Source organism: Pteropus medius, unplaced genomic scaffold (genome assembly GCF_902729225.1).
Source record: "Pteropus medius unplaced genomic scaffold, Ma_sr-lr_union100, whole genome shotgun sequence".
NCBI lineage: Eukaryota > Metazoa > Chordata > Mammalia > Chiroptera > Pteropodidae > Pteropus > Pteropus medius.
The window spans coordinates 15,402,555-15,417,191 of record NW_024346667.1 but is presented as its reverse complement, the minus strand read 5'-3'; the positions used below and the strand labels follow the sequence as shown (position 1 = coordinate 15,417,191).

Genomic DNA, 14,637 nt, shown 5'->3' with positions numbered 1-14,637 from the left:
AGGATTTTTTTCAATAGATGGATGATAGGTTGATAAACTGAAATTGTCCAGATAGAATATATTGAATAGAGAAAAAGTGAAGAGTGGCTACTGAATAGAATTTGATACTGATATATCGTGATGACTTTATAAAATAGAAATTTTATATTGCGATGCACTACAAGTCAATTTGCATTTTTTTCTAGTTAGTGTCTTTCTGTCTGTTTGTCTTTCTCCTTCTCCCTCTCCCCAAGGATACTTCAATAGATCTAATCATGTGTCATAACAGCTCTTTCTTTTATTCGATAAAATGTTATTTTAAGAAAGTTAAAATTTTTGCTGTGGATTTATGCTGTTAGAAATTGTATGTGTGTAGGATTAAATTAGATCTTCAAAGATTTCCAGAATATAAGGGGGTGGAAATACATGAGACCTAAATTCTTGCAAGACCTGGATTTGTTTGAATGATAAGAAAACGGTCCAGTACAGGTTTTGGGAAGAGTAATTTTGCAATAAAATTTGTTGAGCACATTAATAATTGGCTATCAATCCTCAAGTTAATCAGAGAGATTCAGAGGGCAAGAATGACTAAGCCAATGACTTTTTGGCCTTGTTGTAATGTTATGATTAGAAGTTTGAGAGGATTATATGTAGCGAGTTTAAAATCCATTATGTCTTAGTTTCACAATCAGGAAGAAAATAATTTAAATTCTTATAAACTAGTAATGTTTGGAATCATTTCATTTCTTTTGATAATTGGTTTCGGAGATAAATACATTTATATAGCACAAAATTAAATGCATTCCCTCCTTTGGTCATTAAATGCTTAACATAATTGTGTTAATTAAACTTTATTATCAGATTTTCTGTAGAGATCATCCTTTCTAGTGTCTAAACTACTACTTTTGGCTGTACTCGATGCTGCTACCTTTCCAACTTCCTCATGGCATAAAGAGATTTACAATTGTTAAATCCACTCCTGATTTCTCCAACTCTATCATTTTAGACTTATCAGTTTCATTTAATGAAGTTGATCACTCCTTTCTCTTGAGACAGTTTCTTTATTTGACTATTCTGATTTTTCCTCAAACCTCACTGACCACTCTCTCAAGGCCTTTTGCTGGCTTCCGTTCATCTTCTCAAGCTCTTATTGTTGGAGCAGTTTTGCTTGTTCTATTATGTATCTGCACTCACTCCTTGGGTAATTTCATAACACTTAATGGCTTTAAATACTCCATGGAATTCTATATCTATTCCTCCAACTTAGATTCCACACCCCTCCACTTCTGTCAGATTCCAAAGTCTTATGTCCAAACACTTATTCAACATTTCTACCATTAGTCATGTCAATTTAGTAAGTCTAACCAAACACTTGATTTTCTCCCTCCAGCTCATTTCTCCTAAGGTCTTCCTATCTCAGTAAAAGACAAATCCAGCCTTACAAAAGCTCAGACCAAATGAGTATCTTGGAATCTTTCTCATACACCCCACATTCATTCCAACAACTATTCAGTGCAGTTTTATAGAATACAGAATATTCTGAGGCTAACCACTTCTCATCATTTCCACTGCTGTCACCCTGATACAAAATACAGTCTTTGGATTACTGTAAATAGTCTCTTCTCTACTACCTACCCTATGATCTATTTCAACACAGTAGCCAGGATGATCTTGTTAAAAAGTAAGCCAGGTCATGTAAAGCTCTACTGAAGTCACTTCAGTAGCTTCCCGTCTCACACAGACTAAAAGCCAAGTTTCTATTGTAGATTAAATCTCTACACTAGATCATAATATCATATCTGGCTCCCCACTTCTCTCCTCAACATCCTGTCTTTGTCCTCTTCGCTGTTCTCTAACATCCCAGATGGACTCCCATGCAAAGGCCTTTCACTCGCCGTTTTCTCATTTGGAATTCCATCTCTTGTGATATCCAAGTCTCACTTCCTTGCTTCCTTGTTCAAATGTTACTGTAGGCTGCATTTGAAATTGTACCTGGCATTCTTCATTCCTCTTCCTTGTGTTATTTTTCTCCATGTCTTAATTTTTAATCATCAGCCTCTCCACTTGCCTTGTTTCTATTGCTGATTTCCTGAAGGCATAGATTATTGCCTGTCATGTTCACCATTGTGTCCCCAGCGCCTGGGTCATATAGGGTCTGTCCTTTGATATCGGTATATTTCAAAATGTAATAACTTAAAAAAATTAATATATTTATTTTATATACATAAATTTGTGTCAGAAACAAATGTTGATATTCAATACATAGTATGTATATGACCTCCTTTGTTTTCTCTTTCTCAAAAAGAAAAATGTGGAATGTGCTATCTGCCATTCAATGGCTTCTTAAACATTTTTACTGGGTTCACTTAACATATTGTATTTTTATTTTGTATTGAGCTATGATGAAAAAATCTTTCCTTCAAATATAATAACTTTATTACCACTTGATTTCATCATTTCAAATACAATTTAGACTTTTCACTGAAATAAATGGATGTAGTTTATTTGTTCAACACCAATATATTAAAAGCATAGTCTTTTTAAAAAGACTCTTTTTAAAAAGGTTTAAGGTGCAAATAGTGTATATAATAGGATAAAAGTCAAATCTAAGCTAGCAATCTGATGTGTGATCTGTATAAAATTATAGTCATACAAACTAAAATTATATTTATATTTATATAATGTGTAAAATATAAAGGAATAATTGATTATATAATTTTACCTTTAGAATGACCTCCTTTTTTATACTCCTAAAACACACACAAAAAAACATGAACATAAAACCTTCAAGGTTATAAAACTTCAAGGTTATAAAACTCTAAAACAGCTTTTTTGTTTAGTTCTTTTGATTTTTTCACAAAGTAAAAATAAAATATGAGAAAAGGAGGAGGGAGAAGGAGATAGAGAGAGAAAGAGAAAATTAACATCTTTGTCAGGAAAAAAGTAAGATTTTAGGAAAATGTGATGTAGTGGTTAAGATCATGGAATCTGGAGCAAAATGCCTGGTTTTAATTCTTGCCCTAGTACTTACTAGCACGAAATTGGGCAAGATGCTTACCAACTCCTTTCCTTAGTTTTCTGTGGTATTAATTGGAGATAATAATAGAACATATGTAATAGAATTATTTTTAAAATTAAGTGACAGTGCTCAAGAAATTCTTATATAAATGTCTGGCATATAGTAAGTACTAAATAAGTACCCATTAGAAAATATTTAGTCCAAGAATAAATAGCTTTTTCCTTTTTCTTTCAACATTTGTTACTTTTAACTTTATGCCACATTTAATTGTGAACACCTTTTAACTCCTTTATGGTGTTGAAAATCTTGTAAGAATTTTCATCTACATATTCTCTGCCTAAAAGCCCTTGCGTGCATGTGTGTGTATATATATATATACACACACACTCACATAGATAGATAGACAGACAGACTGACTCAGAACTTTTATGGTGAACAATTTCAATAATGATAGGGAATAGATAATATCACATTTTAATATCTAAGTTGATACATTCCTCTCTATTGTGTAGTGGCAAACACTGAAATTAAAAAAAAAAGCTAAAGGGAAATTCTGTAATATGTCTCTATTTAATTACATGAATTGTATAATTTAAATTTATTTTTATTAAAATTGCTATATAATACATTCATCTCCCAATTTTCATTCCAGAATCACTTGTTTTTCAAAAACTGAGATAACTTAGTCAAAGGTAGACTAATAACAAAGTATCCTAGTAGTTTATTCAGATTGAGAACTTTCAAGATTTTTCATATTCTAACATCATTATTGGATAAAGGAAGAATGAAATACATCTCTATTTCTAGGCACATTATGTTTATGCTCTATTGTCTGTGCCCTCTGATAAATATTTGGAAAAAACTCATATCTAAATGAAAATAAAGCCTGTTGTATTAAAATTCAAGATAGGCCAAGGTATTGTTTTACCAAGAAATTTCAATATAACTTCTTAAAGATGTAGCTAATGCACTTATATAATCTTAAAAATAATAAATTTTTAATTTTCTCTTATAGTCTTGTTATTATATTTAATAACAAATGCTTATTAGCTTGTGACTCTATAGTATTTCAGTAAAAACACAAACCTCTAAGATTATTGCTGATGACCCTTCTTTGGTTTATGAAACAATAGACTTTCTCCAGGTATTATAGTTTCAGATGTAAAGCTTTAAACTAGTAAATTTTAAAATACTTGTTAATATGCAAAAGTCACGAGTGAATGTTTTTCTTTCAAATTAAGTTCCAATCATGTCAGTTTTTTTAAATGAAGTAATAAACCTGTTCTTTCAATTTTATTGAGAAATAATTGACAACTATCGCTGCATAAGTTTAAGTTGTACGTCGTGATGGTTTGATTTACATATGTTGTAAAATGATTACTACAATAGTTTTAGTTAACATCCATTATCTCGTATACATAGAACAGAAAGAAAAGGAAGAAAATGTTCCTGTGATGAGAACTCCTAGGATGTATGCTCTTAACAATGTTTTTTACACGTTATACAGCAGTGTTAGCTATAGTCATTATGTTGTATGTTACACAGCTAGTATTTATGTTACAGCTGAAAAATAAAATGACAAACCTGTTTATTAAAACAAAGCTATTCACTATCTTTATAGTAGCTAAATAATTTGACTCAATCTATTAAAACCTTTCACCACTACTCTGCATCATCCCTTGTCTAATCTGGTTAAGCCTTCTTTATGAATTCCTACCTAGGTGCCTTTGAATATCCATAGTGGATTAAAGATGGCCACACTCAAACCTCTCATTGAGATGTTAAATTTATCCTGATACTCCAGCCTGACCTTTGAATCTGGGCTGGTCCTGTGACTATTGCAGAAGTGATGCTGTACCAATTCTGGGCTTTAAAAAGGACTTGGCAGTTTTTGTTTTCTCCTTCTTAGAACACAGATTCTTGGAAGGTTCCTTTTTGGATCCCAACCACCACATGTGAGAAGCTTAGACCATGAGGAAAGGCCATGTAAAGGTGACTTGAAGGCATTAACTGACTGCCCCAGATGATCTCATAGCTGACAGTCCCTGCCACCTGCCTGCACCTGAGGGAGAGTTCTTCGTCCAGCCAGATCAAATCCCCAGGCCTCAGCCTATATCACATGAAGCAAAACCACCCAGCAGAGCCCATTCAAATGCACAGAATCATAAAAGATAGTCATATAGTTGTTTTAACTCATGACATTTTAAAGTAGAGTGATAACTAAACCAATATCCTACTCCTTTCAAGGTAATGCTTAAGATTGGCTCAGTTAAAGATTGGGACAAATAGCTAAGCTTTTGTACTTTATTCCATCTGCCTATGTTGTATTTTCAAGTGGACCGTAAGTTATTCAGGGTCACAGATATTGCTCTATTTTCTTTCTATGTGTCCCTGTAACTATTAACACAGTGATAGACACATGGGACTCATTACCTGGGGTAGCCCATAGAATCATAACAAAATAGACGTGCAAATGGGGGTAAAAAAGGGATCTTTGGTTATAAGACAAATTGTAAAGCTATGAGAATTTTGATTTAAACCAATATCCATAACGAATTTTAAGAGTGAGTGTGTGTATTCTTTTAATATATATGCATTTAATCAGGATTATTTGAACAATGGAATTAACCGTAATTTAGATCAGGGGTCCCCAACCCCCAGCCATGGACCTATGCTGGTCTATGGCCTGTTAGGAACAGGCTGCACAGCAGGAGGTGAGCATCAGGCAAGTGAGAGAAGCTTCATCTGTATTTGTAACCAATCCCCAGCCCTAGCATTACCACCTCAGCTCCAATTCAGATCATCAGGCATTAGATTCTCAGAGGAGCACCAATCCCTGGTGCCAAAAAGGTTGGGGATCACTGATTTAGAGGTGTTTTTTTTTTTTATTGTAAACTCAGCCTAAAATATCAGTTTTAGTTAGGAATATTGTAATCTGTTGGAAATTTATGTGTGGAATTGTAAAAGAGGACCAGATTGAAGGAAAATTGTGATCTTAATCAAATAAATACATAAATATAACAGTTATTAAGAAAACAAAAGTGATTATCTGGAACTACTCTGTAAAAGCAGGGATGAATATAGTAATTTCTTTCTTCCAGTTTCTAACATGTATTCTGTATGTACTTGATATAGGATATAACAGTTATTATAACAAATAATTTATTGTAACTAATAATTTTCTGGGACTGCATATTGTTTGTAAGACCATTTATAGTGTTATAATAATGAAACACAATTCAAGTCCAAATTCTGTATTAAGTACAATGATAATATGTCTATTTGTGATCCAGGACTTTTGTTTTTAAGGTATAAAGAAACTGGTATTATTTAAAATGTGAGAGATTTTTAATTTTTGAATTCCAAGTGCATGTTTGAGTTCTTTTACTTTTTAATTAACAACTATCTCTAAGAGAGAATATATCCAATATAGTTAAACAATTCTTCAAAAACCTTTGAGGACCAGAGAATCCTAGCAAACCTCTACCTGCACTGTTGCTTCCCAGAATTCATATTTCTGTTTTCAGAACTCATATTTCAGTTTCAGAACTGCACTTGCTAAGAGAGAAATAAGAGGTTAGAAAATAATACAGAGTACAAATGGCAGTGTGTGTGTGTGTGTGTGTGTGTGTGTGTGTGTGTGTGTGTGTGTGTGTGTTGAGGAATTATGGCCCTTGCTCTCTAGATTCTGACAGTTCACTTATATAAAATTAAAAGATAATTGGTCTTTAGATCAAGGATATATTCAAAAACATTTTTTTAAATGTGTTTATATAGACTTTTGAAATGCAAGTGATTCACAAAAACAAGTATTTCCGCACAAAGCTTTATTTATGCAGTCATACTGTCATTTATATTGTTCAAATACATTTTAAAATTATAATGAGAGAAGTTGCAGGCATAACTCTTCACACGCAAATCTATGTCTCTCTCAAGTGATACAGAGAGAGAGAGAGAGAGTGGAAGTGGGAGGCAAAGAGAGGGGGAGGATTCAAGGAAGGAGGGAGAGATGAAGAAGAGAGGGAGGAACAAGAGAGAAAATACCGTTCTGGAGCCCACAGTCTCATCTATCCTGAGCATGTGGGCATCACATCTAGGTTGTAACAAAGAGATGACCATATTATTTCTTTTTGATTCTATGCAGGCTGATACATTGGGCACTGCATGCATGTGTGTCGCCTCATCTAAGTCCCCATTCCTTCTGGAGTTCTGAGCTCCTGGATCCCGAGAGGACCCAGTGCGCGGTGCTAGGCATGCAGGTCTCTTGAAGAGGCTGCCACAGGTTCGTGCGCGTCTGTGGTCAGGGGCGTTGGTGCATCTATGTGTTGGGGAGAGGGAGGAGTTCCTTCTGCCAGACTTACCTCGATCCCTACATTTTCTGGGTATCGCAGGAGAAGTGTACGAGGTCAGAGGGACAGGTAGCTCTGTCAGCGATAAGGAGCGCAGGGTGCGGACAAGCCGGGCGGGGGAGGAGCGGAGTGGCACTGCCAATTTTTAACTGGCTCTGGGTGTTTACAGACCCAAGTATAGCCGCCCCGGGTCTCCACGGTGTCACTTGAGAAGCTGCTGCCTGCGAACCCTGCGCCTCAGCCCTGCCTCGCTTCGGCATCCTCTTCCTCCTCGTTCCCCACCACGTATCCAGCCTGAGCGGTGGGGCACCCAGCCCGGGGTACCCTCTCAGCGGGACCTGTCTAGCCTCGGTTCGCCTCTGCCTCCCACCGCCACCACCTCTCCCCAGCTCGAAGAGCTCTCACCGTCACAATGCAGGAAACCGGAGCAAACCCGAGGGCCGCTGGCGACTTTTCCTCCGGCATCGCTGGCCTGGCGCCTTTTGGGTGAGATGAGCAGGGGAGCTGGAATCTCTGCGGGTCCGAAGTTGCTCCCAAAAGCCCTGGCAGAGAAAGAGAGTGTCCGCGTAGGCTGGGAGCTGCAAATCCTCCTCCTTCAAGCATCTTTACCTCCTCTTCTTACTCGCCCAGGGTTTGTTTATATAGGATCTGGCAGCTGGGAAGACCTGCCCACCCCTTTCAGGCGGCCCGCCCTCCCCGTGAGGTCTCCGGGCTCCCGCACGTGGTCGACACCAGCATCATCTCGGCAGAAGGCAGGCGACCTCCGGAGAGGAGTGGGCGGCCGGGCGAGCGGGCGCATCTTTGCTATCTGCTTGCCCTCCCCAGCGCCCTCACTCCCTGCAATCCCAGCTCAGATTCGGTTTGGCCACCCTCCGTTCCTTTCCCTGGAGGGGAGATTGAAGACAGTGCCCTTTAGGTGCTGGTGACGTTTCTTTTGGTTCCTTTAGTTGCCGGAAAAGAATGGTAACATCAACAGCGGAGCGTGAGAGCGTCACCAGAGGAAGGGAAGAGATTGATGGGCAGAGCGCTTACTTCGCGGAGGATCGCATTCCGAGGACTGCGCTCGAGAAACGTCCGCAACTACGCCTCCTGGCTGGGCTCCGCTGACATTTGTAGCCTCCTTTCTCCCAGCTTCCCAGGTCGCAGAGCCTCTGCCCGCGGAGGAGCGTTTAGACAGCGCGTGAGCATCCAGGAGTTTGCGAACCTCTCTCCAAACAGTTCTCCCTGGATCCCGTGTCCCTGCATCCTCGTTGAGCCCACCAGCACGCTGGCTTCGGAGGGAGTTGAACTTGAGTTCAGGTGGGTTATCCCAAGGGGAAAACAGCAGGAAATGTTCGAGGACGATGAGGAAGGTGATGTTGCAATGTCAAAAGCGGATACTTTTCTTCCTGACACTTGCTGGGGCTGAGCAGCTTCCTCGCAAGCAGTTATTGCTACTTACCCGCTCCTCCCCAATCCAGCCCTCCACACTTAAGGGGAAAAAAAACAAAACTCCCTTTCCCTTAAGTATGTAGCATGCTACTGACTTTTCATAACTAATGATTAGTCAGTGAAGCGATCATATTTACTCTATTGCTTTATATTAATGGAGGTCGATAGACTTGATGACTTTCTCAGTCATTTACTTCTAAGCCAATAGATAATGTCTTCGTCATAGTTTTCTGGGGGGAAAGTAACTGTGCGTTTGTTCTGCAGATGCCCAACTCCCTCTGAATCGTGCAGATTGGTGCTGAGCACGCAACAAAAGTTTTTAGCTGCTTCTCAGTTTCTGGTGCTTCGCAGGGGAGAAGAAAAGACTTTTGCATTAAACACAAGAAGCAGTCAGGGAACCGTCTCCTTTAACTTTTCTTCTCTGTTATCATTTGCAATGAAGAGGAAACAGAAGAGATTTCTGCAGATGACTTTGTTATTCATGGTGGCTTTAATATTCCTGCCCAACATTGGTCTCTGGTCTCTATACAAGGATAAGCACCTGGTGAAATCCACGGAGCCCGGTGAGCAGCAGGTAAGTGCTACCCAGAGAAAGATCGCAGGAGAACTGGTAAGGCATGCGACCGGACCCACGGGGACACGAGAAGTAGATGGGGAACAGGCTTGGGTTTGTTCTCAAGTCTTTACAGAGCTGATATTACAAGACTCTAGAAACTGTGGGGTTTAAGCAAGTAGCTTTAAGATCTTAGTCAATGACATTGTAAAATGTAAAGTAAACTAGAAAAGTAGGATAAGAGTAGTCAAGAAGATAATCTTTCACAATTGGTCTTTGGGTTGATTTTGACGAGGTGGGAGAAAGGTAACTGCTTATATGTGGTATGTGGGAGGGAGTGTGTTTGGTACAAGTTCATCACGAGATTTATTTTTGCCTTTTATCTGGTTTGGGTGTGTCTATTGAATTGGGCCAATTAAATCATTAAAATTGTGAAGTACTTATCAAAAAACAAGCTACAGTTTTTTAAAATATATTTTTGGTTGTTATTTTTGCTTAGCAACAGCTTTTTACCCCGTGGAAAGTTAAAGTCTCTGTTTCTTCTCTGTTTCTAAGATGGGGTGGTGGGGTGTACAGGCAGTTATTAAACATGACTGTTCACAGTCTGGTGATAGCAGTTTGTTGCTAAAAGCTTCCTTTAATATCTGAAACACAAGGTAGTGTGGTATGTTTTCTTTTTATTTTTACTTAGTATGCATATGCAATCCATTAGTATGTGTATCACTCATGACAACATGGATCAAAATGACTATCTTTCTTAGTGAGCAATAATGCAAAACATCCTTCGCAAAATATTGATGGGATTCCTTATTTATTAATAAATAAAACTGCTTCTGTAATTAAACTTTTAGCAATAGAATGTAGTCTTTTTCATGGTATTGATATACCACTTTTTCATCTAGTCCTGTGTATCGCCTCAGAATATTAATATTTTTAATTTTAATTTCAAGGGTCATCACCCGTGTACACTCTGTACCTTCTACACACAGAATATGTTTAAGTAGTCCACTGTGGACAGCAGCAATATATACTAGTGGCAATTAAATATTTGCTCTTATACTTAAAATTTAATTTCTTCTTATACAGTGAGTGGTTAGTTGTGAAATATATGGAAGTAATCTGCATTTCCATTGTGAAAAGTAACCATTACCAATTGTTAAACTTTAATGATAATAAGTTGCTTATGGATTTTTGACGAATTGGAATTTTGAGAAAAAGTGCTAACATTTAGTTGTTGATCTCTGTCATTATTTCTAATGGGGACGTAACTTTGATTTAAAGTATATTCTGTTCTGTCATTACGATAAAGGAGATGGGCATTTTGGTTGTGAAACTTTTTTTCCTGTTTAGATCACTTATGTCTCCAACCCTTGATATGAAATGAGATTTTATTAACATTATAGTTAATACACCATTATGTAAAATTTTCATTCCAATATTGATAAAATAACAAAACCGAAGTGATTTTTCTTGAATTTTGCTAATTCAGTTAACAATAACCATCTGAAATATTTGCTGGCATAGCTAACATTAAACACTAATTAATCTTATTAATGAGACCTTTACAACTTTCATACTGGCTCTATTGATTTTGACCTTTAATGAGAAATTTGTATTGTCAATGGCATAAGAATATCAGATATGGCAAATCAACTTTTTTGACTTGTCCTTATAGTCTCCAAGAACAGTTTTCTTGTTTCTGGTTATTCTGCAGTAAAATGATACTTAACATCAGGTGATAAATTAATGGGTGTAAATTAATGGGTATGAAGTGGTAAGAGAAGGAGCTGTTTCTCAGTTTCATATGCTGTAGAGTAAGTAACTCAGATTGATGGAAATCTTGTGACATTGCAGTTTACTAATCCTATGTAACAGCTTTGAAACCAAGAATAAAGAAAAGATAGTAGTAATATGTCATAAAATGAATGTCAATCATGTACTTTAGTACTTTCTTATGGATACAAAATAAAGTTTAAAGGGTAGAAATTAATTAATCGCTAAATGAAAAATAAAATTCATTGTAAAACTGGAAAATATAAACTTTTATTGGTTTTATTCCATTATTAAATATAACTGGAAAGAAAATTAGTATATGTTGACATCATTATACAAGTATCACATAAGAGTTAAGTTTATACATACACACACACACACATATGTGTGTGTGTGTGTGTGTGTGTGTGTGTGTATGTACATGACCAAATAAAAAGTGACTTGCAGTGATGAATTAAACATGCTTAAGAGAGTGATGTAATATTTGCTAATATATCTATATTTCAGTGGTAGGAAGTGAGCTACATATAAAGGTTTTTAATTGAAGCTTATAATATGACTATTGGATTATCTGTTATTTAAATTTAGCAATTTATTTTAAAAAATACATTTTCTTGGTTAATTGCTAAATGTTCTTCAGAAGCCATCTTTTACTGTATCACCAAGTTGTAAACTGCTGAGATTAAGGATTACATACTGATTGAGTCATTGACAGCAATAAGTACTGAAACTATTCAAAATAAGTCATGTGTCCAAACGAACAGTGTATTTTTACAGCAGTTATGTGCGGCATGGCAGTGGTCACAGGAGTTAAAAATCTTGACTATTTTAAGTAGTTTAATTATTACAGTGAGTTTCAAGGAAATACTTAAATTTGTGGGAATTCAAAATCATAGAATGGCCAATACTTTTGAAATACTCTTAATGTATATTTTATCAGAACATTCCACTAATAGTGTCTATCTATTATACATATAAATAGTGTTTCTTATATAATCTGAGGTCAATTAAAGGTAGATAAAACAGAAAACAGTGACCAAAACTGTGTGTATTGATTTTCATTATGTTTAGTAGTTTACATATTTTTCTCATCTATACTATTATAAATTAATTATTTATATTTATGTTGTTTCACATTAAAAGTGATATTTATAAGTCCCATGATATTTAAACATATGGCCCATCTGTGATACAGAAAAGAAAAAAATTATGAAATGAAAATCCCAAGTTATTTACCTAAATTTTTGTCTTTTATATAACCAAAGAGAATTGAAAAAGTAGTCTTAATCATGCAATAATTAAAAGGTTTATTTTATTGTTTGTGCTCTGCAAAATTGGAATCATGTTACTGAAATGAAGATTAAGGTTTTGTGATATTTTAAGATTTTATAAAATTTAAAAATATTTTATAGTTTTTGTTCAGATATTAAATTATCAATCATAATTGTCATGTTATTTTTAATGGAATTAGTTTTGTTACTTTTTTGTTATTGTTGAGATGATATATTATTTCTTTTATGTTGTTTGGAAATATATACATATATTAAAAATAATCTATAATGAATATGATATTTAGTTGAGAGTGATTACTATATGATTATTATATAGTAATTCTTAATTTTATAATTTTTAATTAAAAAATTTGGGTAGCTACTCTTCTTTAGTTTCAGCTGCAATTGATTTAAAGTTATATATTTATATCTTAATTAAGCTGTGCATTAAGATGATAACTAGAGCAAAGCAATATTTTAGAGCAAAACTACTTTATTCAGTATTATATGCAAGTATAAGTAAATAAAATCTACTCCAAAACACTCCCTTTTCTTAAATACATTAAAGAGATTAATAAAAAAAGTAGCTGTAAAATAGTTTAGCAACTAAGTTGCAAATAATATGACCTGTGGAAATAACTCAAGAATATTCAGGATATGATGAGATTTTTACAATTTTTGAAATAAAAACTAGAAACAATATTTCAGAATTTTAAATCAGACATTTTCAGAATTATTTAGAATGATTTTAGAAACTTACATTAGGCCTGGATTTTTACCACATTAATAACAAACAAACAAACAAACAAAAACTAGACACTCAAGTTACTTTTAAATTGTAGAACCTTCTTATTTCTTTGTACTTCAGAATTTCTGTTTATAAAATAGAGATAATCAAGCTTGCTACATAAGAAGGCACATAAAGTCCTGAGATCACATCTTAGATTCTTGAATATGGAAATTATTGTGAGATAATATTTTGTTTTTAGTCAGATCCACATGTAAGTTGTACTTGTCAGATGTGAGACATAACCTCCATTAAAATTAAAGAAAGGAAAATCTGTCTTGAAAGAAACTTCTCAGCATCTTTGTCCAACACTTCTAATGTTAGCCAGCTCCGCAGCTCCACACTTTGGGGAATTCATCCTTTTGACTAAGAGCATTTTTATGTGGCATTTTAAACTGGCTTTATGATGGGAAAATGTCTTATAATTGGTACCTAGTATATGCAAACATGCTTTTCTTTGTCGTGGTGATCACTAAAGTTGTAGAATGTATCTGTGTTTCTTTTTCAGCAAACACCTTAAATTTGGGAAGAGCTAAGGACAGGAGAAAAAAAAATTAAGGTTTTCTCTCCTGCACTCAGGATGGTACATTATCAACGCACTAGATGTGAAATGATCCATTAGTTTGAGCCATACTGGCCTTAATTAGCTAAAATGTAGATTTTAAATTATGGTTTTAAGGACCTTTTCTTGAATTTATGGAAAATCCATTCTGATTTGTTACAGGATTGCACCACACAGACGACTGTAACAAGTGTCTTAATTATTTGCTGTGACCTAGTAGATGCAGCATGATTAGTTCATCACCTTGCCCCATGGGAGACAGTGTGAAAGATTCTTCCATTCACAATCTGGCAAAAAATTAGATTTTTTTTTTTTTTTCCTGCTCATTGCTGAGTTGGACAAGCTGTGCTGAATCAATTAACCTCCTATGTGTTTTTCTATAAAAGAAACCAAATCAAGGGTGGAATATATAGGGAAAGGAGTGAGAAAGTTTGGACAATTTAAGTGGTGTAGAGAAGGTAATTGAGTTTTGTTTGGTGACTTTAAGTTTTGTCAAGAGTAGCCAGGACGACCTTTAGGGAAGTTTTCAACTGTGTCTCCCCTTGTAACACTTTTACACAGATGAAAGCCATTAAGTTACATCCAGAACTACCTTAAAGAAAGAGATAATAACTAAAACAATGAAAAGATATTATGCAATGTGAGTAGCATGTAGGGTCAGGTTTGGATATGTTCTGTCTAGCAGTCCCTCTCATTTCTCATTTGTATGGCTTGCCTATGATGAAGAGTTAAGTACTGGATACTTCAGAGTCTTAAAACCATCAGGCATGACCATGTTCTTCTCTTTCCTTCATATTTACATATGTCTTTATAAAAAATGCCTTTACAGAATCGAAGGTGCAAATGTGCAAAGAAACGGGACGTTCTGAAAATGACAATAAAGACACACATTCATAAACTAGATACTTGCTCT

The 14,637-nt window shown here is 35.4% G+C and overlaps 1 protein-coding gene across 2 annotated transcripts in view; it reads left to right on the top strand.

Moving 5' to 3' along the window:
• The first annotated feature begins 7,898 nt into the window (after positions 1–7,898).
• GALNTL6 (polypeptide N-acetylgalactosaminyltransferase like 6) overlaps positions 7,899–14,637 on the top strand; it is an 886,098-nt gene continuing 879,359 nt past the window's right edge. Inside the window, exons 1-2 of one of the 2 annotated variants that reach the window (XM_039876119.1) lie at positions 7,899–8,646; positions 9,043–9,352. In XM_039876119.1, coding sequence (XP_039732053.1) covers positions 8,363–8,646; positions 9,043–9,352 — 594 coding nt within the window. In that variant the 5' untranslated portion in view covers positions 7,899–8,362. The remainder of the gene's footprint in view (positions 8,647–9,042; positions 9,353–14,637) is intronic. The other variant, XM_039876118.1, reaches the window with a different exon arrangement.